Source organism: Phoenix dactylifera, chromosome 17, assembly GCF_009389715.1.
Source record: "Phoenix dactylifera cultivar Barhee BC4 chromosome 17, palm_55x_up_171113_PBpolish2nd_filt_p, whole genome shotgun sequence".
Classification (NCBI taxonomy): domain Eukaryota; kingdom Viridiplantae; phylum Streptophyta; class Magnoliopsida; order Arecales; family Arecaceae; genus Phoenix; species Phoenix dactylifera.
Genome location: NC_052408.1, coordinates 3,740,011 through 3,767,219, shown reverse-complemented (window position 1 = coordinate 3,767,219; position 27,209 = coordinate 3,740,011). Strand labels below are relative to the sequence as shown.

Sequence of the window (27,209 nt, the reverse complement as noted above, 5' to 3'; positions counted from 1 at the left end):
TTTGGGGGAAGGTTTATTGGCATTTTGGGTCAGAATGAGAAGGATTTGGGGGAAAGGAGAGTTGGAAGCATCATGCCAAGCAATTCAGCATCAAGCTTTGTTTACAAAGACAAAAGGAAAAAAAAAATGTCAGATTTTGTTGAAATAAATTGCAAAAAATTACATAATAATTAATTTTGAAAGAAAAGGTAGGGTTGATTTTCTTTTCAATTCAGTCCCTCCTGGACCAAAATGTCCTAGCATATAACAGAAAATGTGCCTTCTCGATACGATGCTCCAAAATACTCATGTGTGGCGGCATCATTGGGGAAATCACAGTAGGGCTCGTGGACATCCTAGATGGTGATACAGAAGAGTGTGGGGTCGCAGGGGAGCCCCACAGTACAGGTGTGGAAAAAAGCAGCAAGGAGGGAGGCAATGTTCTCGCTGCCCAAGGGAAGGCCGACCTTGGTGGAGAGAAAGGGGAGGAAGTGTATGGGGTGGTGCACAAGGGTGGGAGAAAGGAGAGGGATGTTAGCAGGGTTGGTGACAAAGGTGGAAGAGAAGCCATGGCCAGACAATAGGGCAGTGATGTTGGCAAAAGGAAGAGGATGATGTAGTCGTATCAGACTCGGCTAGGTAGGGCAAGAAGAAGATGCAGCCATCAACCAGGTAGAAGCATCTAAAATAATCAATATTCATATTCCATATGTTTTAAGATATCTAGATGAAGATACGTTCTTAATTTCATATACCCTATTGTAACTTAGACACTAAACATTTTTTTAATAGTCCTTTTGGAACAACTTGATGCATAATGGATCTTTAAAACATATGATTAGGTTGGTTTTTTGCACAATCTAATTTCACTACTACTAGTAGTCATCAGTGCGACCTTCTCTAGTCACCTCATTCATGGAGCCTTTCCTTGGAGGAGTTCTTTCTCTCCACCAAACAATGGCAATTTCAAGATCCAGTGCCTCAATGTCCCCAAATATGCCACCTCCAATAGCCAAGCGTCCAGGATGTTTTGCCCATTGCCTATCCTTTCTTCCCACCTCTTCCCTCACCACACCTCCTCCACGCTGAACCCTCTTTTCCACAACGTAGTCATCCATGCCACCTTCTCTAGTCACCTCATTCATGTGGCCTTCCCTTGGAGTTCAGCTCTATCCCCCTCTTCTCTCCCTCATCAGCTCATTGCTAAGGCAAGCTACAGATAAGCAGAGCAATGTCAATCAAATCAATTTGTATCTCAAGCCTAACAAACCAAGCCACTTGGTTTTAAGCTATGTTTCCTGATCTCAGCTTGAGCTCAATCGATGAATAGTTCATTATTCAAACAAGCCAACTTGCTTGTACACCACTTATCCGCATAGTTAGAACCATTGATTTTAATTCTCCCCCAGCTCCATAATCTTATTTTAAGTTTGGATCCTCTCCCATTCATGTTTTGCAACCCAGAGGCTGGTGCATATCTAGATAGGTGACACGAAAGCTAATCATGGGCCAGGCTTGGGCACAGAAAATATCAAATTTTATATAGATCCAGCCTGGCCCATGATTAGCTCTAGTAACACATTTCCATCTTAAAGATGGACGATTGTTGCCCACAACACTAGCATGCCCAAAATGGGTGGCATGCCATACACAGCAGGCTGAGAGATGGGCGACAGTCGTCCATGCATGAGATGGGTGAACTGAGAGATGGGCGACAGCCGTCCATGTATGAGATGGGTGACATGTCCATGCATGAGATGGGTGAACTGAGAGATGGGCAACAGCCGTCCATGTATGAGATGGGTGACATGTCACCCATCTAAACATGCATCGACCTCTAAGGAGCAAAACACACAACCAAGATGATCTCGAATCTCTTATCTTTTGCTCTCACTCCTAATTCACACTCTAAGTTTCCAATCCCTTTTCTATACAATTTATTAATGTTAGTTACTCTATTAATGTTGATCCTTGCATAATTAAGGCTATCTAAAGTTTTCTTTCTTTGCTTTTCTGAATTAATGTACTATGTTTCATCAAAACACATTTAACCATGTAATCATGGGAAAGCAATCATCAACATAACATGGATATATAGAGATTCACCTATTAAAGTGTTTTAAGTGCATTTCCTTTCCTGCAGTAAATGAAATTCGAGCAACTTTAAAAGTTGACTTTATGAACAGAAGAAGCATGGTACAGTGCAAGCTATTTCATTTCATCAAATGACATATGATAAGAATCCTTCTATGCATTTGCAGTTTAAACTAGCACTACGACTTTTGTCATTGTAAATGAACTAAGGTGCATAGTTAGAGCTCCCTTCCTCTTTGTTTTGACAACAAACATTATACATCCCTCGATTCATTTTTACTTGCATAGCATGTGCTGAAATTAGTGCTATGTAAGAACATGGCTAAAACAACCTTTGACTTCCTTCGCTCCTTCCATTTAAGTAGTAATGAAATCATCTATATCTTATAAAAAGTTGTGACAATAGCCAGCAAACCTCTTAACCTGTCTACATGTCGGATTTATGAATAAAAGCAAGATTGAGAATATTTTGCAACTAGTTTTCAATTTGAAGCATTTTCATATGCTGCCAGCAGTTACTAGGCCAATGCAAAATATGCAACTTCGGCAAAACAGGAGCTATACAATACCTAGAAATTAGCTACTATGTAATGAAATGGACATGATCAGTTATGTAGTTAAAGTCAATATGAATGTCATCAAAATTCCCTAAAATCTTGATATACCTATTATAATAAAACATGACAACTATAGGAAGAAAGAAACATTGAAACATCATAACTTGGATCGAGAACTCAAATCTCTTTTTCTACCATCAAATCTTCTACGTTTCTAAGTATTTCAACCTTTTAAGAATTTGTCTAGTCCAGATCTTTGATAGTATAGAAAGCATTCACTGCAAAATATGACAAGTAACTCAATCTTCTTTCTCCTTGATCCACCTTTTCCCCTTGAGTCTTGTATCTAAAATTAAATTAATATTTATTGTTGCAAATGGAGTTAGCATTTTAAAATCTATCTTAGCAGTTGCCTCAAATGAATTTCAGCATATGGACTCATAATTTGTTTGTCCTTTTCCATGTCGACTTCAATGTCACTCCTTGCCATTCTCCAACCAATCATTTCTTCAATTTCTAAACAAAGTCCCAACCCTTTATTATATAACTTTGACCAAACTATCTTCTTGCGCCTACCTTGTTGGAGTTTTCTGCAAGAATTTCTGTATTTCATAGAGATGGGGTTGGTGTGCAGTGTACTCCGTACACCGAAGCAATGAAGGCAAATGTTATGGCTCTATAGCTTCTTTTATATGGAAAAATTCTTTATGAAAATAACTCCTACAAGACCAATGTTACTGGAGCGGAAATTTCTGAGGGGACGTCAATGTCTCCTACTATTGTAGCTGATGGAAATGCTGACGGAAAGGCCAGTTAGATGACCGCGGGTGAGCCACTTGGGCGGAATGGACGGAAACCAAACGTGGAGATTTCCTTTCCGCGAAATCGTTGGTTACGTTCTTTTCTTGCTCGTCTAAATAGAAGATTCCCCCTCCTTCACTTTATCATCGAGGTGCTCCACTCAATTGGAGTCTGACTTCGTACTTTCTATATAAAAGAAAACGAAATCATCAAAGAAGCGCCGGGTGAGGTGACCTTCTCTCCATTCTCATTAGTGCACTTTAGGACTCGGCAAGGTAGTAGATTTACACGACTTAGCTCCGAGCCCCTCCCCCCTAACCCTATCGCGAAGTGGCCGCCTTTCGCTCAATTTGGGTCAGACCTTGATGCTGCGACTCAGGCATTACCCAATAGAGGTGCAAGGCTTACAGAAGTGCCCAAACAACCACAATATTCACCACAGACCTCGTTGGATACCGCGAAGATTAAGTCTCTAAGGTTGCGCAGAAAGCGGAGAGACAGTCAATCTACTTTCCAAAAGGAAGAACATCGATTGCGCCTTTCTTTAAGGTAAGTTAGTATTCATTTTATAGTTAGTTCTTCGATGGTTCCTTTTATCCACAAGCTGTTACCACACGGAATCGGCGATGAAACCTGTATAGCCAAAGGCTGCCATGGAAGGGAAAAAGCTCCCGCGGAGTCCAAATATTGGAAAGCTTTTTAGAATTTAGAGCATAAAGGAGTGACAAAGCATTCCTGGAGCAAGCGAAGAAGAAGGAGTCGTGACCCGACCAATCCAGATCCTCGACCCAGAAGACATGCAGCCAGTTGCTACCAAGACACCAGGGCAAAAGGGAAAAAAAAAAGAAAAATATTCTGCCATCTAATCTAATGACTTCTCCTGGCGAGAGCAGTGGAAAATCTTAAAAAAATACAAAAAGATGCATCTACAACTAAAGGATAGCTATATCAAGCTAAAGCATATATAATGTTTTATACAAATTTAATGAAGTGTCCTAGAAGAAAAGAAATAATACTTGTCATATTGTACTGACAGTCCATTGGAAATAAATATAGATAAGCAGTGCAAAGAATGATTTTTGATAGGACATGCTTCATAATAATCATAACCAAGAATGTCAAGGTTTAAAAGGCATTGAACATAAATTTAAACTTCTGACTGATTGCAAAACTTGAAACATCACTTTCTCACACCAGAAGATTTTCTTGAGACTTTTGTTCTGTTATAATGCAATGAAATAGGACCTGCAGTAGATCAGCCAGGTTCACCTCTAAGACAAAGCATACTCCAATGAGTTCTTGATGGCACCTATATTTTTCTGCACTTACCTCATCTTACCATCCAGCATCTAACAACTTTGCACTTTGTATCAGCATTTTTCCACAACCATGTGTTCAAGTCAAGAAATTGGTTTCCAAGCCAGTTAATGATCTTTGAATTTTCCATTCCTTTCCTTTGGAGCTTCTTCATCCTTCATATCAGCTTTTGATCTGCTCATGATATGAACTTCTGCAGTTTCTGAATATGATGATTAATACTTAAAAAACTATCAAAGTAAGACAACAAGAAAACAGGTACCACCGTGTATTTTTCAGACTACTATAAGCTACAATTATTCAATGACCAGCTAACCTGGAAGCCAATAAAGTATCTTGGTGATCCATCAGGGTTAAACAGTTTAGGCTAAGGTCAAGGGCTACCTCCCACTTTGTGGCCCATAATTGGGCCTCATCTACCAATAAAAGAAAAAAAATAATCCGGGAGCTTGTGAACATTCATAACATAAATGAGTTGGCATCTCTCCCTTTCACACAATGTTAAGGCATGCATAACTTTTGTAAGATCATAACTGATTATACCTACCTAAAGAGCAAATATGGTGAAGCTCTGTGACACAACAGAAATAAATAGTTGCAATAGCCTCAAAGAAGAAAATCATCATCACAAGAGACGAGAAAAAATTAAAAATAAAATCATACCAGCATAAATAACTACCTTTGCTCAGCCAGTCTCCTCACAACTTGAATTCCCAACTCACACAGACCACGCCCATGCAACACTGGTTTACAATGCTCGAGCAACTCATCACGTCAAATCTTACTTACACACAGAAACCTCCTTGCAGACCACATTTAATGTTTACTTGGTCCTTCAACCCAGCAATGAGGTGCAAGTGAAACTCTGCTAAGTTATTGGATAAGGAAAATGAGCACAAATGCAACTTAACATAAAATTTCAGATAACAATTGAACATCCCTCATTTCATGGTGCATTTGCGCAAGAAGTTTAATAATTTAATTAAATACAATAAGAAATACCGCATGACATACAGAAGAAATATTTAGAGTCATATAACAAGATAATTATAGTGAATTACAAGATGAAAAATAACAGAGCAACCCATTGAGTAAATATTTAATTTGTAAAAGACTACTAACTATAACTTTAATAAGTTTTCTTTCTCTCCTTTATTCTCTCAAGATACCGCACACAGCTGCATAAATCAGTCAGCAAAGGCTTGGGAAAACCCAAACAGGCGGCAGCGAAGTCCGACCCCCAAGCAAACCGCATGAAGCAGCAGGCACAAACTCAAGGGACCTATCCTCCAAAGAGAACACAAACCACTGGTCCTTCCAATTCCCTGCGTAATAGATGCAGTTCTCCCGGACTTCGGAGCACATAGGTTCAATAGATGCAGCAAAACCACGGGACCCCATGAACAATGCTTTTCCACCCAGACTGGACACCTCGACCCACCGACCTCTTCCAAGGTCCCAGCGGTAAACATGGAACACCATCTCGATACGCACAAAAACCATCAGCAGCTCGCCGCCACACTCAGCAAGCCACCTCTCGCCATACCCTCTCTTCACGGCCGCCCCGGTTTCAGCTCTCAGCAGGGTCAATTTCGGCAGCGGGAAGAGCTCGACTTCCACGAGCTGCTCGGCACTGGTGAGAGCAAACAGCTTCCCCTTAAAGAAGATCATGTCTTCGATGACCGACCAATCGATCACGCTTGCTCGCGGCGAATTCCGGCAACTTAATTTCCAGAGATGGTCGCCGACATGGCAGTACTGAACGGTAGATCCTGATCTTGAGAACAATATAGCGAGGCAGCCGGGAGAGGAAGGGTTGGAGGAGAGGATGACGCGGTCGAAGGGCTCGGGGGCTTTGGGGAGGCGGATTTTGGCGTCGGTGAAGAGGTTCCAGAGGAGGAGCTTGGGGAGGGGAGGCTGGGTGGTGGTGATGACGAAGCCGTGGGAGTAGCCGATGGAGAAGCGGGAGAAGAGGCGCCAGGGAAGGTGGAGGCTGTAGAGGCGGCGGCTGGCGATGTCGTACAAGGCTTCGGTGCAGCTGTGGCAGCGGGCGAGGAGGATGAGAGGGGGTTGGGAGGCGAGGGCGGCGGAGGAGGGGGCGGCGAGGGAGCGCCAGCCGCGGCAGACGCCGCGGAAGGCGAAGAAGTCCTCGAGGGTGTCGAGGCGGCGGAGGATCGAGTGGAGCAAGGCGTCGGTGAGAGACGACCACTTCCCGAGTTCAGAGCTCTTGAACTCCTCCTGCTCCTGCTCCTCCTGCTCCTGCTCTTCTTCTTCTTCATTATTGGTGGAATTGGAATTGGTTTTGGGGGATATAGAGGCTCTGGTATATGGGGGAATTGGGGATCGGGGATCGTGTTCTCTTACGTCAATTTGATCGGCTAATTTCCGCCTTTGTTTGGCCGGCTCCATCTCCTCCTCCTAATTAGGGTTTTCTTGTTTCCAAGCCTTGAAGAGAGAGAGAGAGAGAGAGAGAGGAAGGAAATGGATTTGAGACTATGGATTAAAGGCCTCCATGGAGAAGTAGTGAGGCACTGCGCTCAAACGGGGCGAATGGCGGTAGGATCGTTACAAACAAGCGTAGATGACCCGCAGGGCAGCCCTTTTTATTTATCTATTATTAAAATAAAAATATAACAATATAATAAATATAATGATTAAAAAGATCTAGTTACCTACAGTATTATATGCATAAAATTTTAATGGTTGTTGACCAAAAATTTCTATTATTAATATTAACATCCATATGACAAACAAAAAAAAACTTTAAATCTTTATAACAAAATTTATTATTGATACTAGCATTAGAAATGCCAAATCGTATATATGATTTTTTTTTCTACATTTTTTCTGGCCACTCATAAATGCAATATAATGATATAATAAATTATAATAAATAAAAAAATTAATAGATAATTTTTTATTATATATAAAATATTAAAATTAAATAATGATCGAGTAGAAATTTTTATTATTAATATCCATATCAATATCTATATATCAAACAGAAAATTCTACATAAGAGTCTTCATATAGAAACTTATGTTATTATTACCAATATTAATAATATCGGCTATACATGGGACACGATTTTTTCCTTCTTTTTTTAGTTTTTTTTAAAATAAAATATAATAATTTGATAAATTATATTAAATAGAAAGTGAGCTCTAATGATATATATAGTAGATGAGCTCTAATAATAGCCGAGCCTATTAATAATTATATTATTAACATATATGATGCATGCTGAGCTCTATTTTAGATATATATAATAAATAAGCTAAATATGAGGAGAAATTTTTTTTCGAAAATCATATTACCTAGAAACTTTTGAAACCACAATATCATGAGTCCACAACCAAATGAAAAATGCTTCGTGTACCCTTCGATGCACTTGTGCCCTTTTTTTTAAGATGCCAAAGGTTAAATAGATAATAAAGCCCTTCGCGAATCAATTAACCTCATGGTTTGGCACTCCTTCAGAGTACACTAGGGGTACACAAAGATACATATATATATATATATATATATATATATATATATATATATATATATATATATATATATATGCTCAGTTGCCAATTAGTTTTGACTGTCATTTTATGTTAGTCCTATTGATTAACATTATGTGCTGAGTATTTATAAATGGGAGACAAATATTATATATTCAGTTATATTTACTTCTGCACACTTATATTTATTTTACATGTAAACATGTAAATATGAATAGAATTTAGGAAAAATATCTATTAAAATTATGAAGCAAGAATAAAACTTATAATCAGCAATAGTCGACCAAGGGGCGAATTTAATTATCCTAAATAGTTTTTTCTAACAGAAAAGGAAATATATGTGCTAATTGACTAGCATATGCAAGATTAAGTATATTTGTATCATGAACCAGCCATCAATCCATGATTTTACAGGCAGTTGTCATCCACATGAGATGAAAGATATAAGGAGAATAATAAAGGTGGCATAATATGTAGGAGAATAATAATGATGGCAAAAGTTTGTGGGTCCATATATTTTACTGGATCATAAAAAGTTTTCACATCTGATTATCAAAGTTTATTAGTATGCAGGAGGCTCAGAAGGAGTTTTGAATAAGAGAATAGGAATCAGCTACCTCTTGTAAGTGACTGATATCCATATTATTTATATATTTTTTGGGATTTTTTATTCTATTTGATTGACTATAATATAACATAACTTTTAAACATTGGAGTTTTATCTCTTACTAGCACCCAAGCATGTGCAACACACATTTCAAAACATAATAAAGTTTTAAATTATAATATTTATAAATATGAAAAATACTATAAAAAATAATTACATGTTTTATTGTTTATTCATAGATGTTTTATACTTTTTTGTATTTAATTGCCTACTCTCGCGACTATCATAATTAAATATTTTTTATCCATCAAATATTGGTATCTCTATTTTTTTTATTTTATTATGGCAATTTCTCAATTTGTTTGAACATAATTTTATTTTTGTTACTTATATATTTATTTTCACAAAATGTTGGTGAGCGAATGGCAAAAAAGAAAGGGTTTTTGGGTATGTTCTCGCAAAAAGAATATTTTTCATAATTTTTCTTACTTATTTTATCATATTTTTAATGATCTCTCCTTAAATATTTATAACAGGTTTTTTTATTTTTTTTAGCCAAGTTTCTTTTTTTTATTCATTTATTCCTAAAATAATAAAGATAAAATTTGCTTATTTATCTAAAATCACAATTTTAGTTTGTTTCCTTATTTACACATGGCTAGATTGTAGAGGTAATGTATAAAAAGTGAACGGGTATCTTCAATATCAAAAAAATGATAAATGAAATCTTGAAGGAATATTTTTAGATTTGAAAACTTGTATTTTTAATATAATAAAGATCATAGGCCTCTCTAGATTTTTCAAATTTTTAGGTAGTATTTGGCATGAGGTGATGACCTTAAGATCAATGGTAATGTGGGTAGAGAGATGAGATCATCACATTTGGTTGCTCCTGATCCCCAAGTCACCAACAATCCTCCATCCAACCTAGTAATATTAAACTCTTTCTTGAAGATAGATTTCTAAGATCACCTCAATGCAATGATGTTGAGCAAAAATATAGAGATAAAAATGCTCCTCAATCTAGCAGGAGAAATTATCCTCAATCTAGCAAGAAAAATTAAATCCAAAATTATTGATATCCGGAAAAAAAAGTATTCTTTTAGACGGAAAAGTTTTGATAATCCTATATATAAAAAAAACTCTTTCAATTGGGAATTTTGATTACTTATTGAATTGGTCTGGAATGAAATATTTTGATAATTCATGTTCGTGTGCGTTCCTATTCTATTTGAGAACTCTTCACACACTCGTTATTTTTAGTGGAGTTTAATAGATATAGTTCCTAGTTAACTTACAGAAATTATGTTTCTTGATGCTTATGGCTGCCTTTACTCTTATGTAATCTAAGTCAGAGAGTTATATTTCAACCTCCCCCATCCCCCCTCCAAAAAAAAGAAAACACCATGGTAGATGTTTAGCATCAGGCATAGAAGGGAGAGACCTTGAGAAACTAGTACTCTCAAATACAAATAAGTAGATTTTCAATCAACTCGTCCCTTTCCATCTCTCTCTCTCTATATATATATATATTTTAAAAAGTCAAGATTTTAAAATAATTATAGCATGCACTGGTGTCATGTGAAAAGGTAAATCGGATTGATTAGAGAGAAATTTGGCTCCAAAAAAGTCAGACTGTTTATGAAAGAAATTGACATCTTAAGAAACCAAAGTCTCTCAGGGAGAAACATGAATATGGTCAAACTCTTCAGTTAAGAGAAAGCTAGCATCTAGGTGCACTGTGTCTTTTAATCTACATATTTAAATTACATAGGAGCCAAAAAAAAAAGATCGAATGAAGGAATCCCACACACCCATTACTTTATGCTCTCTCCCATGCATCACACACTCACCAAGTTTTAGTTCTGTAAAAAGTTTATTGCATGTATATCCTTATAAATATCTATAATTAAGGAACCATTCATTTCAGCATCTTGCTTTCCAGCACCAATATAGACGCCAAAATTATGAAACATTCCTGTAGTCTGTCTTCCAGAGCTGGCACATTGTAGTTCATGCAAGCATCAGAAGATCTTATCCCAAGCTGGTATGCTGCTGCTACTTGCTACTTCTGCACTAGGGATAGGGGTGGCTGTGAATACAGCATCAAGGGTCGAGATGCAGGCTCCTTCCCCCTTCGATTATGTCTTCTCAATGCGATCTCAAGGATGGAGATCGATGGGAGTTTCCACGTCATGGATGGAGAATTGTGGGAGGTAGGGTAAGAGATCCTGAACACGGTGGGATGGGAGAAGAGTGAGGGTGTTGGGGCTCTTAAAAGAGAGATGGCAAATAAGGTACACAATGTGACAAGTGCAGGCTCGTGGCTAATTTAAAATTACTGTAACAAGTGAGCCCATACACTAGATCTTTTCTCCTTATAGAACATCGAAGTTTCAAAGAGAAGTGGTTTAAGGTACACAATATAAAGGGTGGCCTTCTACCATATGGCTGCAGAGGTTTTTAATAAGTCTGAAAGGTTCGAAGTTTTTTAATGATTTTGCTTGAGGATAATTGATGTTGTTTTTTCACCTATGAGCTTAACAGTAGCAAGAAAGTTTGATTATTGCAATCTATCGTGTACCTTTAAGAGAATTTAATCCTTTTCTATATTCTAATACATACCCTTATATATGCATCTATAATAAAAAATATTAAGCTATGTTTTGATGAAATAAGATATAGTGGTTGTAATAAATGAAGAAGAATAAAGTAGAATAATCCTATGATTAGTGAAAGAACTTTCATAACTTCTTTTATTAGCTAATATCGAATCAATCTTTTTCTTAAGCAATATTTTTATGAAAAATATTGAGGAACAAGCACTAGACAAATGTGAGTGTTAAAATAAATTAAAATAAAAAAAATAAGATTAAAATTTTTTACATGTAAACCCTCATAAATATGTAAAATTGCATTAATACCCTCACAAAGTATTATTTGCATATATATATTCTTATAAATATTTTTTTTGCATATCTACCTATTAAGGATATTTCAGTTAGTTTTAATTTTAAATCACTAATTTTTTGACAACGTTTGATAGTGTGGGCACATATGCAAAAAAAAAGAGGAAGGATATATATACAAAATAAGTATTTTATAAGAGTATACATGTAAATATCAATTTGGAAGGGTATTCATACAAATTTCAATATTTAGGAGGATATATACGTAAATAAAAAAATTTAATAAAAAAAGAGAGGATTAGTTAACACCTGTCAATCAAATTCAGGTCATTACTATAACAATCATAGAAATTAATACCCTTGGAAACTTTTTTTTACTCATAAATTTTTTATTAAATTGCTTTTACCCTCCATCATTATGTGTGCTGATTTATACACAATTTCCTCCAATGAAGGATTTTTGAGCCCAGAAGTTGCACAGATATTTTTCGAACTCAAATGTTTTTTTATTGAATAGATTTTACCTATGCTAATTTCTATAAGGTTTTTTAGCCAAGTGGTTCACACGGATTTTCTGAACCTAAATAACATTTTCCAAAAGGAAGGGTTACTTCCCACTTGATAAATGGCGTGCATATAGCTTATGGATTTTTGTCATCGAGTACCAAAATTCAATAACTTCACCAATTATAGTAGTTGACAAATATAAAAATTTTATTTGTACGCATAATTTTTTATATTCAACAATATTTACCCACTATTTATAGAGTAAATTAAACAAATCTCTCTAAGATTAGGGTAAATTATATTTATACCTATGCTTATCCTTCTAAGGTTTATTTTTATCCAATACTTTAATCCATAACTTAAGAGAACGTTAAACAAATTATTAAATTTTAATAGGACCCAAATGCCACGTCAGAAAATTTTTTAAACTGACCAAAATAACCTTATGGTGAAATAACAACCACTTAATGATATATGAGTAATTACAAAAAAATCCCTAAGGTTTACATTTATTATACTGGCACGTAATATTTTGTAAAATCTACACTTATACCCAGTTAAATTTATAGTATTAGTGAAACTATATCTATTATAAAAAATTAAAATTACCTTATAAAAAAATAAGGCTCCTCTTTCACTTTTTCGACTTCTGGATCTCTTTGAAGTCTTCCATCTTCAAGAGTCTTCTTCTCTTTAAGATTGCGTGGCTAGAGTTTCTTTCTCGCTTCACTACCTCACCACAAGCGTCTCTTTCCGACAAGCGACCGATGACAAGTTTTCTGCCAAATTGGCATCCGACGACAAGTATCCTTCTCGACCAGCATCTGACAATGAGCGTCCTTCTTGATCAAGTTTTGCTCTCACTTTCCTACCCAACACGTCACAGAGATCGAGGATGCCAGTGTATTTTTTGTTAATTCTAAGTTCTACTTGTCCAATACCATAGATACGATTCTTTAACATTGTCGTTATGGATAAGAATTTCTATGTCTACATATGGAACTATAATAGCTCTGGTACCCTATCATCAAAAAGATTCAAATCAGTATGTGTGTGAGAACTCTTTCTTTTAGAGGGTGTATCAGCTGCAGTTCCATGGCTTGGCTTGGATTATGGACAAGCTGGCTTAAGCGATAACACTCTTGATGCTAGTTTCCTGCAGTAGAAAAATTTAGAGGTATCCACTTGCTTGACACATCTAAATTGCTTTTTTCTTGGCACATCGTTCTTTTCAGATGATTCATCAAGATCAAGCTCTAGACTCATGACGCCTCATGACTATTCTCTTTTTTGAGTAGATGTGATATCATTTAAGGCTAGTTTAGTCATTTTTTAAATTTTTTCTGATGTGACATTTAAGTTTCATTTAAGTTAACGGTTTGGTTAATATTCTATTAAGTTATGGGCTAAAATATTGGATAAAAATAAATCTCAGAAGGATAAGCATAGATTTTTCAAATATTTAGATGTAAGTATAATTTACCATTAATCTTAAGAAATTTTTTGTAATTTACTCATCACTGAGGAGCAATTTTGACTTTTCATATAAGGTAAATGGATTCACTAATACTATTAATTTAACTAGCATAAGTATAGGTTTTACAAACTATTAAGTGTAAGTATAATAAACGTAAATTTTAGAAGAATTTTTATAATTTACTCTTATTTATATGTGCCAATTTCTACATTTTTTTTTGAATGAAGGTTTTATTCATAAATATTTTTATTCCACCGTTCTTTTATTGGATTTCTGCATACTATTTTCTTCGAACCAAAATTTTGCATAATTATTTTTTTGAACCAAAATACCTTTTTTTTCTTAAAGAAAAGGGAAGGACTTTTCTTCTTCTTTTTTTTTTGCTGGAAAATAGGGGTAGGGGGGAGGAAGGGACCAGCCCACCCCCGCGTAGCAGCCCCCACGCACTGGGCCCCCGCCCCGCCAGGAGAATGTTCGATACGGGTGGACACCGTTTTACTCACATCCTCCTCACCCGAAGGTGAGTACGTCACACCTGGCACCACCAAGCTACAGGTGGAAGGAAAGCATAACCGCCAACGAGCCAACCAGGCGTGGAACATCCGGTCCCCGAATTTAATCAACGCCTGCGCGTTTCGAACCCGGGCAACTCGGGCGGAAATATCGCCCCCTTACCACCAGGCTACCACCTTGGTGGCAAAGGGAAGGACTACTCGCCACCTAACCTGCCAAGTATAGGGAAGACTTGAATTCTGGTCATTGAATACCACGGCCTAACAACTTTATCAAGCATAGCAATTGGCATCCATGAAATCCTTTTTTTTATCCATGTTAGTAATTTTCACAAATCATTTATATAAGCCAATTTCTACACATAATTTACCCAAATGAAGAGAAGAAAAATAATAATATAATAATATTTTATGGTGCGGTATTTGGGACAATAGACATTGGGAAGAAAAAATAACAATGTAATGATGATTTATTGAGTGGCATCAAAAGGATAATAATTGACGAGGATGATTAGAGGGCCCATTGCATGGCATTGGACATCTCACTAGATCTATATCCTAAGGCCACTCCATTAGAAGAGGTATAGAGATAAAATTGTGAAAAAAAATTTGTACAGCAAATAAAGGTTAAAATACTTTTATTGAAAAGGCTATTTCCATGGAAGTCACGTTATGGGTAAGCTTTTATGTAATTTACCCCCACAAAAGCCCTTCTTTAAAATTTTCTTAGAGAAATTATGCATGACCGCAGAGATAATTTTGTTTAGGGAAGTAGAAAATATGAAAATATTACTTGTTATCAACAAATAACCGATGTGAGACTAAACATATGCCCGTACAGGTCCTCACATACTCCCCTGTTCAAGTCCTGACATCCTCGTCAGACTAAGAGTTCAAATCTATTTACATCTAATCACAAGCACAATGATAGGCCCGTAGTCAACCTCCATGAACCTGTGCTGCAATGTCCCTTAGTCTATATAGACTATGAGCCGAGTTCGTTCTGATACCATTTATCACAACACAGAACCTTACCCAAAATGGCTAGTTGAAAGATATTATTTAGGTTTCTTGATCCTATATAAGTACCCAAGATCTGCCAGCGGATAACCGATGTAAAACTAAACACACGCCCGCACAGGTCCCCACAATAATAATATCTTCTTTTCAGGTAGGAGGAGGTTGCTAAAACAATGGATTGCATCATGAAGGGTGACTTTCTCAAGCACACCTTACACTCCAAACCTCCCCGAATGCAGGATTTGAACTAGGTCTCTGATATGACAGCCAAAAAAAACTACCAGCAGGACAAACTTTTAACTTGCGCCTTCTATATATAGTATGCCCAAAATCCAGCATACATGAATTTTTTATAGGTTTATGAGCTATTAGGCTTAACATTCTTCTAAATCCATCACATTCAGGAGAAATTACGAAGCCACTCTAAAGGATAATTCTATTTGAACATCAACTAGTTAAAAGGCCTGCAACATTAGAGTAGGATTTGCCAGTAATATGGACATCTTTTATTTAGGTTGCCCAAATTCAACTCAAATTAGGCTCATCCTTGCCCAAGCTAAAGAGTATGCAAATTAATCAACAAAATTTTTAATCTTTGATAGGGTATTGAAAGGCTAGAATCAAGCCATTTTAAGATACTAGACTGATGCATATTCTCTAATGTCATACAACAAAGCTCAAATTGAAAGTGGGGGGAGCGAGAACAAGCTTCCTCATTTGTCATGTAATACATATATATAGCTCTTAAATGTAGAACATAATAAATTATGTAGCTTAGAAACAAAATCTACAGCTAAGAAATTATACTCTAATCTCAGCCTCTCACTCTTCTTCTGCAACAGCAGGTAGCCCTTCTTTGAACCATGAATAGAGCCCTCCATCTAGATGAAATACATTTTTATATCCATTCAGGACCAGCAAGTAGGCTGCTATCAGAGATCTGCCACCAAAATAGATGCATCAACTCAATAAAGTGATGAGATTCAATCCAAAGGAACAGCATATAATATAATACCAATAGCATATAATACAGCAACATGTGTGTTTGTTGCTTTCCAATATTAACCTGCTGATAGTTGAGTACATAAAACACCTTGACACTATACATATTAATGTAAAAGTCAAGAACTTTTGTTCTTTGTAACATTAACTAGCCTTTCATTTGCATTAATCATTTGATGTGTGTGTGTGTTGGGGGGGAGGGGGGTGTTGTTGAGAGAGAGATGGTAAATAAAACAGCCCACTATTCTAGAAGATTGTCTTCACATACTTTTGATTCACAAAAGCCATCATACAGCTTCTGCTTTTATTTTTCAGAAAAACTAGTTTTGATCCAATACCCTGGTTTGCAAAAATTTTGTCGACATTATCATTTTATGAAACCTAAAACATTACCATCATTATTGAAAGACGATAATGAAGAATTGCTAATATTGGTCCCAAGCTAAAACTTAAGATGCCGGACGAGTTGACATCTGATTTACGGCCAATCACAACTATAAAGAGAAGATGCTCAAACCATAAAATGAATCAGTCAGATTTTTATTTTTAATGCTAGATCATTCCCTAAAGACAACCACCACAAACTTCAGTAAAACCAAGGTGAGAAATGCTTTTTTTTTTTTGAAAACACAGATACCTTTATACCATTCTAGTATGAGTACATCCAATAGGTGAGAAATGATTTTCAATGACAGTGGATGTTGTCTTTAACTGGCATGAATAGTGAAGAAGGATTCAGAAATCTGATGTGTATTTGGGATGAGGCAATCTGTTAAAGGTAAAATATTTTGGACAAAATTACCTGGATTGTTGGCCTTCTGGAAGACTTTGTGATGGTCTCGTTGTTCCCCCTGATGAGCATGCTACTATTATTTTTGCATCTTTGTCAAGTTTGGACTCCACACCTGTTTGCAAATCATTCATGGTAAGCCTTGCTAGCTTACTCTGTCAACATTATCTTTAACACATTTGTAGTTATCACATAATTCCAAACAGGCTCTGTCAACTTACTTTGTATGAACTCAGGATTCTCTTCTGTTCCAGAGAATATCCCAAAGAATGCGAATGCAGCACGCCGAGCAATATCCCATGCAGTCCATTCCTTTATAAGTCGATATATTTGTACATTAATAGCACCTGGTGGATGAGACTGTAGAAGTTTGAAAGTCAAATATAGTTTTATACCAAAATGTACAAGAATCCTGCCCATGAAAAACTATAATATCAAAGGAAAGAAATGGCTATCACATATATCATATCCACTATGCTATAAGTTATTCAGTTCTACAGATTCAGCTATCAAGATGATAATCTAAACAAATTGGTTGGACAACAAAAATACAGAGGACTGTCGCAATGCATATCTTGGTTCAGTATCTGACTTTAAAGAAAATAGATGATGCATGTGCAGCTTTAAAGCTAAGTTAAACGGCTGAGAGCAAATAGAAAAGCAAAAAACAAAAAAAAATCTAGTTTTTCCTGACGCAGGAAGGTGGTACCAGAGATACGACAACAGGACTTCACAAGTATATCCTGTTCTAGCTTTTCATATTTTTAATAGAGCTGCTTTACTGCACCTGCATCCACAAACACTCCAGCTTCAAGTAACTAAAACATCGCATGTAGATAGCCTATGTTGTATTTCTCACATATCCTTTACTTCTCTATTGAAAGCTTCTGAACCTACCTCCTCAAAACTCATAAGCTGATACAAGTGAACTATCCATTGATGTTACTATAGATGATGAAGAGATAGAGTTGATGAAGGAAAGATGTAAAAGGTGTAGAAAAACAATATAGAAATCCAAATTGGCACATCGTGCCATTTCAAGAGGTATGCAGTTGAATTAGGGGTGGCAATCAGGTCGGGTCGTATATAAGATCAAAAATCTGTCAACCTAATCCCAGCCTGTTTATTAAATGGTTTAAAAATCCTAACCCAAACTTGACCATTTTATTAAATAAGTAACCTAATCTGACCTACAACAGATTGAATCAAGTTTAAACGGTTAAGCATTGCCACCCCTGAGTTGAATTCCTTCAGCTAAAGCTCATGGAGTAGAATTCCTTCTTCCTTTACCTCATATGATCTTCAAGATTATAGTGACCATCACACAGATAACCATATTCCATGAGTATCTGCTTTTGACTATGGAACATTTTTGGTTCAACATGTAGACGAAGGCTTTGAATCCTAATGAAGTAATGGCTTTGTGAATGCCATAATAATCAGTGATATAAGATAAATGAATTGGAGTGGAAGTTGAGACTGCATATCACATCGTCCAATGTATTATACACACCATGAACCAAATTATTTGTTTTACATCGTGTCAATAGCTTTTTGAAGTATGGTTGATCGCCTTTTACAAATATTTTAAACAGAGTCCAAGTAAAGTAATAAATTGTATAAATCAATAAGCCTTTTTATTTTTATTTTTTATTTGATTTTTTTGATAATTGACATTGGGATACTGTATCAGGTCTTTGAAATAGTTCGAATCATTTCGATAATAACCAGTTTGATCTGTTTTACTGACCAGCAGTGGATCCGTTATATTCAACATCAACTATGTTACAACCTCGAATCGCGATAAGTTATGCCTTTTCGCTTTTTGCCAACATGCCACCTCTTCGCTTTTACAAATGTGTACTTCTCATTGAATTTTTAGCTAAAGTATGAGGTTTACATTCCAACTCTTAAATAGTTGACCACAAAGTTTGCTGAACCAATACACGAGAGCATACCGGTTAGCAACTAGTTTGGCATAGTAGGGATCTTAACCCGCAAGAGAGAGAGAGAGGGAGGGAGAGGGTGAGAGAGAGAGGGAGGAAGGGAGAGAGAGAGGGGGAGGACCGAGGGAAACCCTAAGCTAAGCAATAGAGAAAGGGGATGCTAATTGGTGACGTCAAGATAGGGTGGTGCGGGGGGGGGGGGGGGGGGGGGGGGGGACTGTCCTGGTTTCCTGTCGCTTCGGCTCAGTAATGCCTCAAGCCGAATGAATTGGAGCAGTACGATGAACAATGGTTGACCATTTGTTTTGTTATTTCTTCTTTTATAGGATGATTGTTTGCAAAATCATATGCTGATCCTTGTGAGCATGAGTTCTCTGCCCAATGTTCTCTGCTAGAAGGACATAGTTATACTTGGATCTTGGGACATAGAATTTTTGGTGATTGATATATTGATCAATATTGGCATTCTTCTTTAGCATTAATGTTGAGTGAATTATTCCTTGATATCAATGCATGTATCACATGTCATTTGTTTCTAATGTTGCACTTTAATCATCAAATTCAAGGCCGCAATAATGGATGGCAAAACAAACTAGGAGTCTTGACATCACGCTGAAATGATCTAGCATTTAAATTTGGACGGCGATATCTTCCTGCACACAAATGGAGTTTTCAAGTATTATTCATTTTTCTTATTAATAAACTATTAGTGGTTCTTGCATGTTTTACATATAGAATATTTAGAAGAAGATTAGATGTTGATGCTGTCACACTCTAAACTTGGAATACCTAGAGCACAGGGCCACGTTCCACTTCCAGTTGCATCAGTGGCCTTCCTCCTTAACAAATCTGATTGTTTTTACCTCATATGTTCTCTGTGTACTTAGAATGGAACAGCTGGCAGTTTTCATACTCTATATGTCTTAATCTTGTTATCTGTGCATATTTTTACCTCAAATGCTGCCAATAATTTATGTCTTTATGTTAAACTCATGTAAGATGGCATAAAGCTTGGTGTTATGTTTATTTCAATTGCCTTACAGAAACCATGATGACATATTGAATTTAAAATTACAGAGTTACTTCACTGCATCCCTCTTCTAGAAAGCTCATTACAGATTACGAATTCTTCAAAGCATTTTACTGCTAATGACTTATGTTGTACCACAACTTCATCCAAATCACGTTTTAGCTGAAATAATTTTCTGAGCTCCTTTATATCTTTTCCAGATTTGATTAAAAATCTTGTTAAAAAACATCAATTAGTGCTACTTTAAATTTATGATAAAAAAACTAATATCTTATTCATTGTTTTCAGGTTTTCCAACTTCCTATCACTTTTGTAAGATCAATGCTTCCCTCCGTCACACCCAATCCACTGCGTTCACTTTTCCACTTGATGAGAGTATGGTGCAAATAACAATAAAGTTGTGAATCATCCTTTTTATTTTCCTGTGTTCATTTCTGCAAATTACAATTAATGAACCATAAAATCTAATAGGTATAGGCTTGTTTTTAACAGAAATATGTTGTGTGTACATTTAAAACTGATGTTCAGTTCAGTAGATAGAAGTTTTTCTAATATAAGGAACTACTAACGGAATCATATTTCAGGAATGCACCCAAGATATCCATGATGTATGCTTTCTGCACTGGCAAAGGTTCTCGTGGAAACAAATGTAACAACAAAGTTCTGCTTTTACTATGTTTTCTACACAAAGTTGTATGACTCTGACCGTAGTTCTAAAGCTGTGAAACAATATAGTTCATGTCTAACAATTAGGAACATTGTCCTTTTTCAAATTTAATGTGGGATACACCTTATATGATACCTTCCCCTATTTTTTTATGAAAGCACTATTTGTTGGTATCAACAAACTACCCTTTTATTTATGTTTAATGCAAATGATGGATATGATTGATGGGACTGAAAATGGGGTGAATAAAGAGTTGTAAATCAAATAAACCATAAACCAAGGGATGCCGTCTTGGTACCCGGCCCCGTACTGGTTCGGCCTACCGAGTGTCGGTACGCCCCCCTTACAGATACCGATACTGAACCCATACAATACAGTATGCCCCACTATCTGGTTCGGTACGGTATGGTATACCTTGCCATAAACCTAGACTTCATTATTTGCAAAACTAAGATATCAGTACACAAGCCAAACTTTGGTGATAATACAGATAAACCAACAGTGCAGTATAAAGCATGAGGAATGAAGTGCGAGAATGCAGTGATAGTCAAAGATATCATTCAGAAGTTTAAGAGGTTTACAAGTCAGTTCAGCAGCAACTCCATCATTTAAATCAAAATATTGAATGTGAAGGGTATCTATAAACATAATATTTAAATCATAAAGTCAAAGGTGTTGTAGAAATATCCTCTGAAAGAAAAAGGTGTTGCACAAAAAAGAGGGAGAGAGAAAGCAATTAAATAGAATAACGCAAGGGAAACTATTTCTGATGGTTCTACGATTGAGGCATAGAGTAGAAAGTGCCACTAGAAAAGGGACGGGGTGCTTCATGGTAAAGGTTGAAATGTGAAAATGGAAGAGATTAAAAATAGTTAGTTGAAGGCAATGGAAAAGAACTTTTATTAAAGGAACCTGTGGACGAGAACCAATTTCGTAGTGAGATCCACATGGCCAATCCAAACTTATAAGATTCAGGTTGGTGTTTATGCTTTTGTATGCATGTGTCAATGTGTGTAATTATCTCTTGAGCAAATTATATTACTAGAAATATCATAGAGATTTCTTGCGAAGAATAACCCTTAGCTACTTCCAATAGGTAATAAAGAGTACCTCCTTGAATTCTGCTTCAGGGCGAACATCTAGAATAACAAAGTTGTTTTCCTTTTGAAGTCGCAAAGCTTCCTTTACGTCAACACTGCGTACCTGCAACCAAACCATAATTCCATATTGACGGAAATTACGCCATTCCATGCACAGAGAAAATGAAGAATGTTTTACTGTTTGGAGCCAAAGAGTGAGTGAAAGGAGAAGCATCATTTAAAGCCAAACTAGACCAAGAAATTTCAAACACATTCAAGGTAGAATACTTTTGGTGTATGGTGGATTATTCCTGTGGGACCTGTTTCATGCCCATTTCTTTCTTGATAAAATGTTTCATGCCCACTTCAACCAGTGATTCAGAGAAAGGACATTTATACATATACCATGCATTATCCTCTTTTTGTTAGTATTAGCAGCAAAATGGACTTCAGACACCAAGATTACCATGGAGGTAGTAGAAAGTAGGGAATTTGGATTATATCCACTGCTAGTCACTTGGTACCAGACTTCATTAATGCTAAATCAGCATGAGGAACAGAAGATCGCCACAATTAGTAGGTAAAGTGCATGATTATAAGATGCCATCACGACATTCTAATGCAGTGTCAAGCATGACTTCAGCATATTTTCTACATTTGAGAAAGGAAAACAAAGTACTAAACTTTATCAAATGACATGCAAACAATCTGAAAAGAAGACTAACAAAATGAAAGGAGTTAAACTTGGGACAAGAAGTACCCTTTTCTGAAGTAGATACTCTCGCTTGATCTTCCAGTCTTCTTCAGCTGAGGCAAGAAAACAAATCAACACATATCTGAATGTATGAAAATAAGGAAAACAGATATATATATATATACACACACACAGCAAGTGCAGAAGGAATTCCATTGCTAATAAAACAAGTATATAGCCGATAACTACAATATAGATTAATAAAAACAACAAGAGGTGAAGGTAAAAAAAAAAAAAAAAGAGAAACCGGAGGGGCTAACCAGGTGACTTAGCAGGTTTGGTGGCGGCACTTCTGATTCGAAAGGAACGGACCGAGCGCCTGGAATTGAATCTTGTGTTTGCTGAGGGAGAGAAGGGAATGGAGTTGAGGTCCGAAGAGAAGATAATTCCCGAAGAAGAGGGGAGATGAAGCTTGATGGTGGGAGCGGTAGTAGCAGCAAGCATTTTTTTTTTTATTTTTTATCCCTCTTTTGTTTCTCCCAAACAATCAAGAACAGAGGAGGTGATCGCCTTGTTATAATGGAAATATATGATTGAAATAATTTAGGCATGGGAGTCAAGTCATTTGGATTGGTGCTGCCGCAATATCCAAACTGGTGTATCCAAACTGGTGGTGGAGGTTGAGAGTTTCCCTGCTTTCGTGTGGATTTCTTGCCTTCCACTGACCCCACCACTCTCTCTCGTATCTTCTCTCCGAAATAGCATGTTACTATATATCTCATCCTACTTCCAACTGCTCCTGATAAGCGGAATCAAATTGTTATTTTATTCATCTGGATAAGGCCAGAATTGTATGTTTAGAAGGTAATTGCCAGATGCTGCAAACCTTCAATTATAACTCTCTCACAGGGTATGGAATTTGCCTTCAAATTTCAGGCACAACAAGTGACATGGCCATACAAGCTGAATCCTTCTTTCGGGTGATACGTTCTCCTTCACACAAAAGAAGGATTAACCATCCTTTGTGCCTGTCCACTACCGTTGGATCACTTACTACGTAGGTCTCAAAGCATTTTGAACCCGTCATTCATCCACTGAACAAATCTCACAGTGAGCAATAGATGATCCAATGGTGGATGGGTGCAAAGAAGAGTAAATCATTCCCTGCGAAGGATAGTGCTAAGGTCCATTACATTAGATTGTGGTTGCATTCTCGGATGGATTCACTTCACACCTGTCCACCATTGGAACATTTATTACATAAGTCTCAAAGTGCTCCGAACTCAGCCTGCAAATATCTCAAAGCAGATAGTAGATGATCTAGCAAGGATACAATAAAGATTCATTCCATTAGATCATAGTTGTATCCTTGGTATAAAAGACAGATTCGCCTTTCTTCGCACCTATCTATTATTGGATTACCTATTATGCAGGTCTAAAAGCACTCCAAACTCTATTATTCATCCACTCGTGCAAATCTCAAAAATGAGCAATGGATGATCCAATGGTGGATGGGTGCGAAGGAAGGTGAATCCTTGTTTTGAGCGAAGGATACAACAATGATCATGTTCGTTGGCCCAATTATAGGTATAGTAATGCGTAATTATTAAACCTATTTAAATTGTCAGATCCGAAATATATTTTTGACCATCTAATAAACAGATAGTATTTAAGTGGATAAATTTTTAATTTATTATGAATCCAACTTAAAACCCAAACCAGTACGATTACCATTTCTACCCAACTATAGCAACCCAATAAATTCTGGGCTGAAGTCCAGCCTAGGACCCAACAAAATAAGCCTATTCCAGTGGGCCGAAATCAGAGTGCCAACGCCTCCACACCGCCGTCTTTTATTTTCACTCTCGCCGTCCCTCTCGCGCTGAGATCCAGCGATCCGGTCTCCCTCGCTCCCTCTACTCCTCATTGTTACCCCTAGAGCGGTAACCCATGGCGGCCGCCGCCTCCTGCTCCACCACCATTGCCGCCGCCAGCCAAAGAAACCCTCTTCTGTTCTCCCCCAAAACCCTAAATCCCCGAAACCCATCTATCATCCTCCTCGAATCCAATCAAACCGTCGCCCGCATCTCCATGACCTCCCAATCTTCCATGAAAAGAGCCTCGTTTCCTCGAATCAGAGCAGCTGCCGCCTCCTTGGATCCCGACCCCGCCCCCCTCTCCCCCGAACCGCGGATCCTCAAGTCCCGCCTCGCCGCCGGCGAGACCCTCTACGGCCTTTTCCTCCTGAGCTCCTCCCCGACCCTCGCCGAGCTCGCCGGCCTCGCCGGCTACGACTACGTGGTCGTTGACATGGAGCACGGCTCCGGCGGCATCGCGGAGGCCCTCCCGTGCCTCCGCGCCCTCGCCGCCGCCCGCACCCCGGCCATCCTCCGCCTTCCGGAGCTCTCCGCCGCCTGGGCCAAGAAGGCCCTCGATCTCGGCCCCCAGGGCCTCATGTTCCCCATGATCGAGTCCCCCGGCGCCGCCGAGCTCGCCGTCTCATTCTGCCGTTTCCCGCCGCGCGGCGTCCGCGGGTCCGCCCACACAGTGGTGCGCGCCTCCGCCTACGGCATCGACGACGGCTACCTGGCGCGGGTGGACGAGGAGCTGCTGGTGATGTGCCAGGTGGAGACGGCGGCGGGGCTGGCGGAGATCGAGGCGATCGCCGGCGTCGAGGGGGTCGACGTGGTGCAGATGGAGCCACTGGATCTGAGCGCGAGCATGGGGTATCTGTGGGATCCTAGGAACCGGAAGGTGAGGGATGCGATGAAGGAGGCGGAGAGGAAGGTGCTGGGGATGAGGAACAAGCTGTCGGCGGCGGAGGGCGGCGGCGCTGGCGAGAAGGGGCCGTATTTGGGGGGGCTTGCGATGCCGCACGATCGGGCGGAGAATATGAAGATGAGAGGATATCATATGGTAACGGGGGCAGTGGATGTGGGGATTTTCCGGCAGGCGGCGGTGGAGGACGTGCGGCGGTGGAGGAGCGCGGAGGTGGACATCGGGGAGGATGACGACGAGGACGAGAAGACGAAGGACGAGGAGTACTGGAGCGAGTGAAGTGAGTTCATTTTACTATTAAAAAAAAAAAAAGAGGAGTGAAGTGAGTTGCAAGCTTTTTTAGGTTCTTGTTTCTTAAAGTTTAGGCCGGAGGAAATGGGATATAATAAGAGGTTATTTATAATAAAAATGAAAATGTTTGTTCATGAGCCCTTGTGCGTCTGTTTGCATTACAACAACCAGAACTTTTTTGGAGAAGAAAATAGAATTTTCCATCAAAATAAACTTCTGGATGACTGAGCTTTATGGTCTTATACTTATTTTCATCTGTTTGTTAACAAAAAAAATAATAAATGTTAAAAATTAACAACATTTACTGCATTCCATTTTCAGTCAAGGGAAGGTACCCATTTTATTAGTGTAGTAATTTTTCTTGATAACTATTTGCTAGGATTTGAAGGGTTGAGATATATTTCAAGCCCATCTGGCAATACTTTTAGGAGGTCAAAAATACAGAATTTTTGGAACAAAAGTTTTACTTGAGATGCATTGGAAACTAGTTTTCGAATGAATGAAAGCTTGTATGAAAGATCCAGATTTGGATCTTAACAATGGAAGATAACTACCATATATAACAATAGCGGCTCATATAGTATAAACCAGCAAAGATAAGTGTCAAAAATTATATAGTGACACTTATCCCACAATGAATAGGAGTCACTTATAAATATCAAATTATAATTTCAAGAAAAGATCTTTGGCCAATCAAACAACTCATCATTATTTTTATCTTTACTTTAATCTATCCTTAAAGTTATTTTTAATTTTTTTGTTTTAGTTCTCTAGTTCAACTCTAGTTTATCCATAGCTGAAGTGCAAAATTGTAACCCAACTACATCCTAACTTCTCCTCTTCTGAAAGACAGTATTTCAGTAGCGAAGGCCTTTAGAGGTCAAAGCATCAGGACTTGCGCTACCAACTATTCATCCTATCTTTTTTCTGGCTATCGATACTAGTGGCATTCTCGTGCACTCGCACTCGAACTCGTTAGGGAATGCTTGCACCATCCATGAGGATTGTTCGATCGGTACATTCTTTTCTGGCACGTTCGATGGGACTGTTCAAGTAGCTATCATCATGCTTCTAGGAAAGAGGATGATGTTTACTCTTCAGGACTACCAAGAAATACATCACATCATGTCAAGAAGTCTTAGAGCTCCTAAGTCGGGCCATCTGGAAAGGTTCTTTCAGTTCCAAAGGAAGTTGAGGTCTTCGGCAACCAAATTAGCTCTACTCCTAGAGAGTCTAGCTTTTAAAGCCATGTTCCATATGTGGAGATGATCCATCCGCTAGCCGGTTCCTTGCAGGATATGATCAAGTGACTGAAGTTCTGTATAAATGAGAATTGGAACGATCTATTAGAAGTAGTCACTTGCCAAGTGACTACTGAATTAAGGTCGCTCATGGAATGACACAAGATATTTTTGGATCTAATGGCAGTAGGTTAAAAGGCTTCTTTTTGTCGTCGAGGGCTAATATCATACGTCGCAGCATACTATAGCGCATACTATGGCGAAATCTGTCGATCCTACCCTTATGGTGGGTAAATTAGCTCATTAATGCTACGATATAAAAATGTCAGAATTCTCAAAAAGTTTGACTTTCGATTTTTGACCTACAAGATGAACAAAGTTGAAGACCATCTTAAAAGAGTC

The 27,209-nt window shown here is 37.8% G+C and overlaps 3 protein-coding genes across 3 annotated transcripts; 1 reads left to right on the top strand and 2 right to left on the bottom strand.

The window, feature by feature from the left end:
* Positions 1-5,665: 5,665 nt before the first annotated feature.
* Positions 5,666-7,327, bottom strand: LOC103718948. Its single transcript, XM_008807965.3, has one exon. The coding sequence runs from the start codon at positions 7,155-7,157 to the stop codon at positions 5,940-5,942; it is 1,218 nt and encodes a 405-aa protein (XP_008806187.1). The 5' UTR covers positions 7,158-7,327; the 3' UTR covers positions 5,666-5,939.
* An 8,566-nt stretch (positions 7,328-15,893) lies between these two features.
* LOC113463529 (rhodanese-like domain-containing protein 14, chloroplastic) lies at positions 15,894-23,247 on the bottom strand. Its single transcript, XM_039114764.1, has 6 exons — positions 22,818-23,247; positions 22,564-22,610; positions 21,835-21,927; positions 17,303-17,441; positions 17,094-17,196; positions 15,894-16,229 (listed from the first exon to the last, which is right to left on the bottom strand). The coding sequence occupies exons 1-6, from the start codon at positions 22,999-23,001 to the stop codon at positions 16,112-16,114; spliced, it is 684 nt and encodes a 227-aa protein (XP_038970692.1). The 5' UTR covers positions 23,002-23,247; the 3' UTR covers positions 15,894-16,111.
* A 977-nt stretch (positions 23,248-24,224) lies between these two features.
* On the top strand, positions 24,225-25,787 carry LOC103719075 (2-keto-3-deoxy-L-rhamnonate aldolase-like). The gene has a single exon (XM_008808146.3). It carries the CDS (start codon positions 24,448-24,450, stop codon positions 25,552-25,554), a length of 1,107 nt encoding a protein of 368 aa, XP_008806368.1. The 5' UTR covers positions 24,225-24,447; the 3' UTR covers positions 25,555-25,787.
* Positions 25,788-27,209: the final 1,422 nt, after the last annotated feature.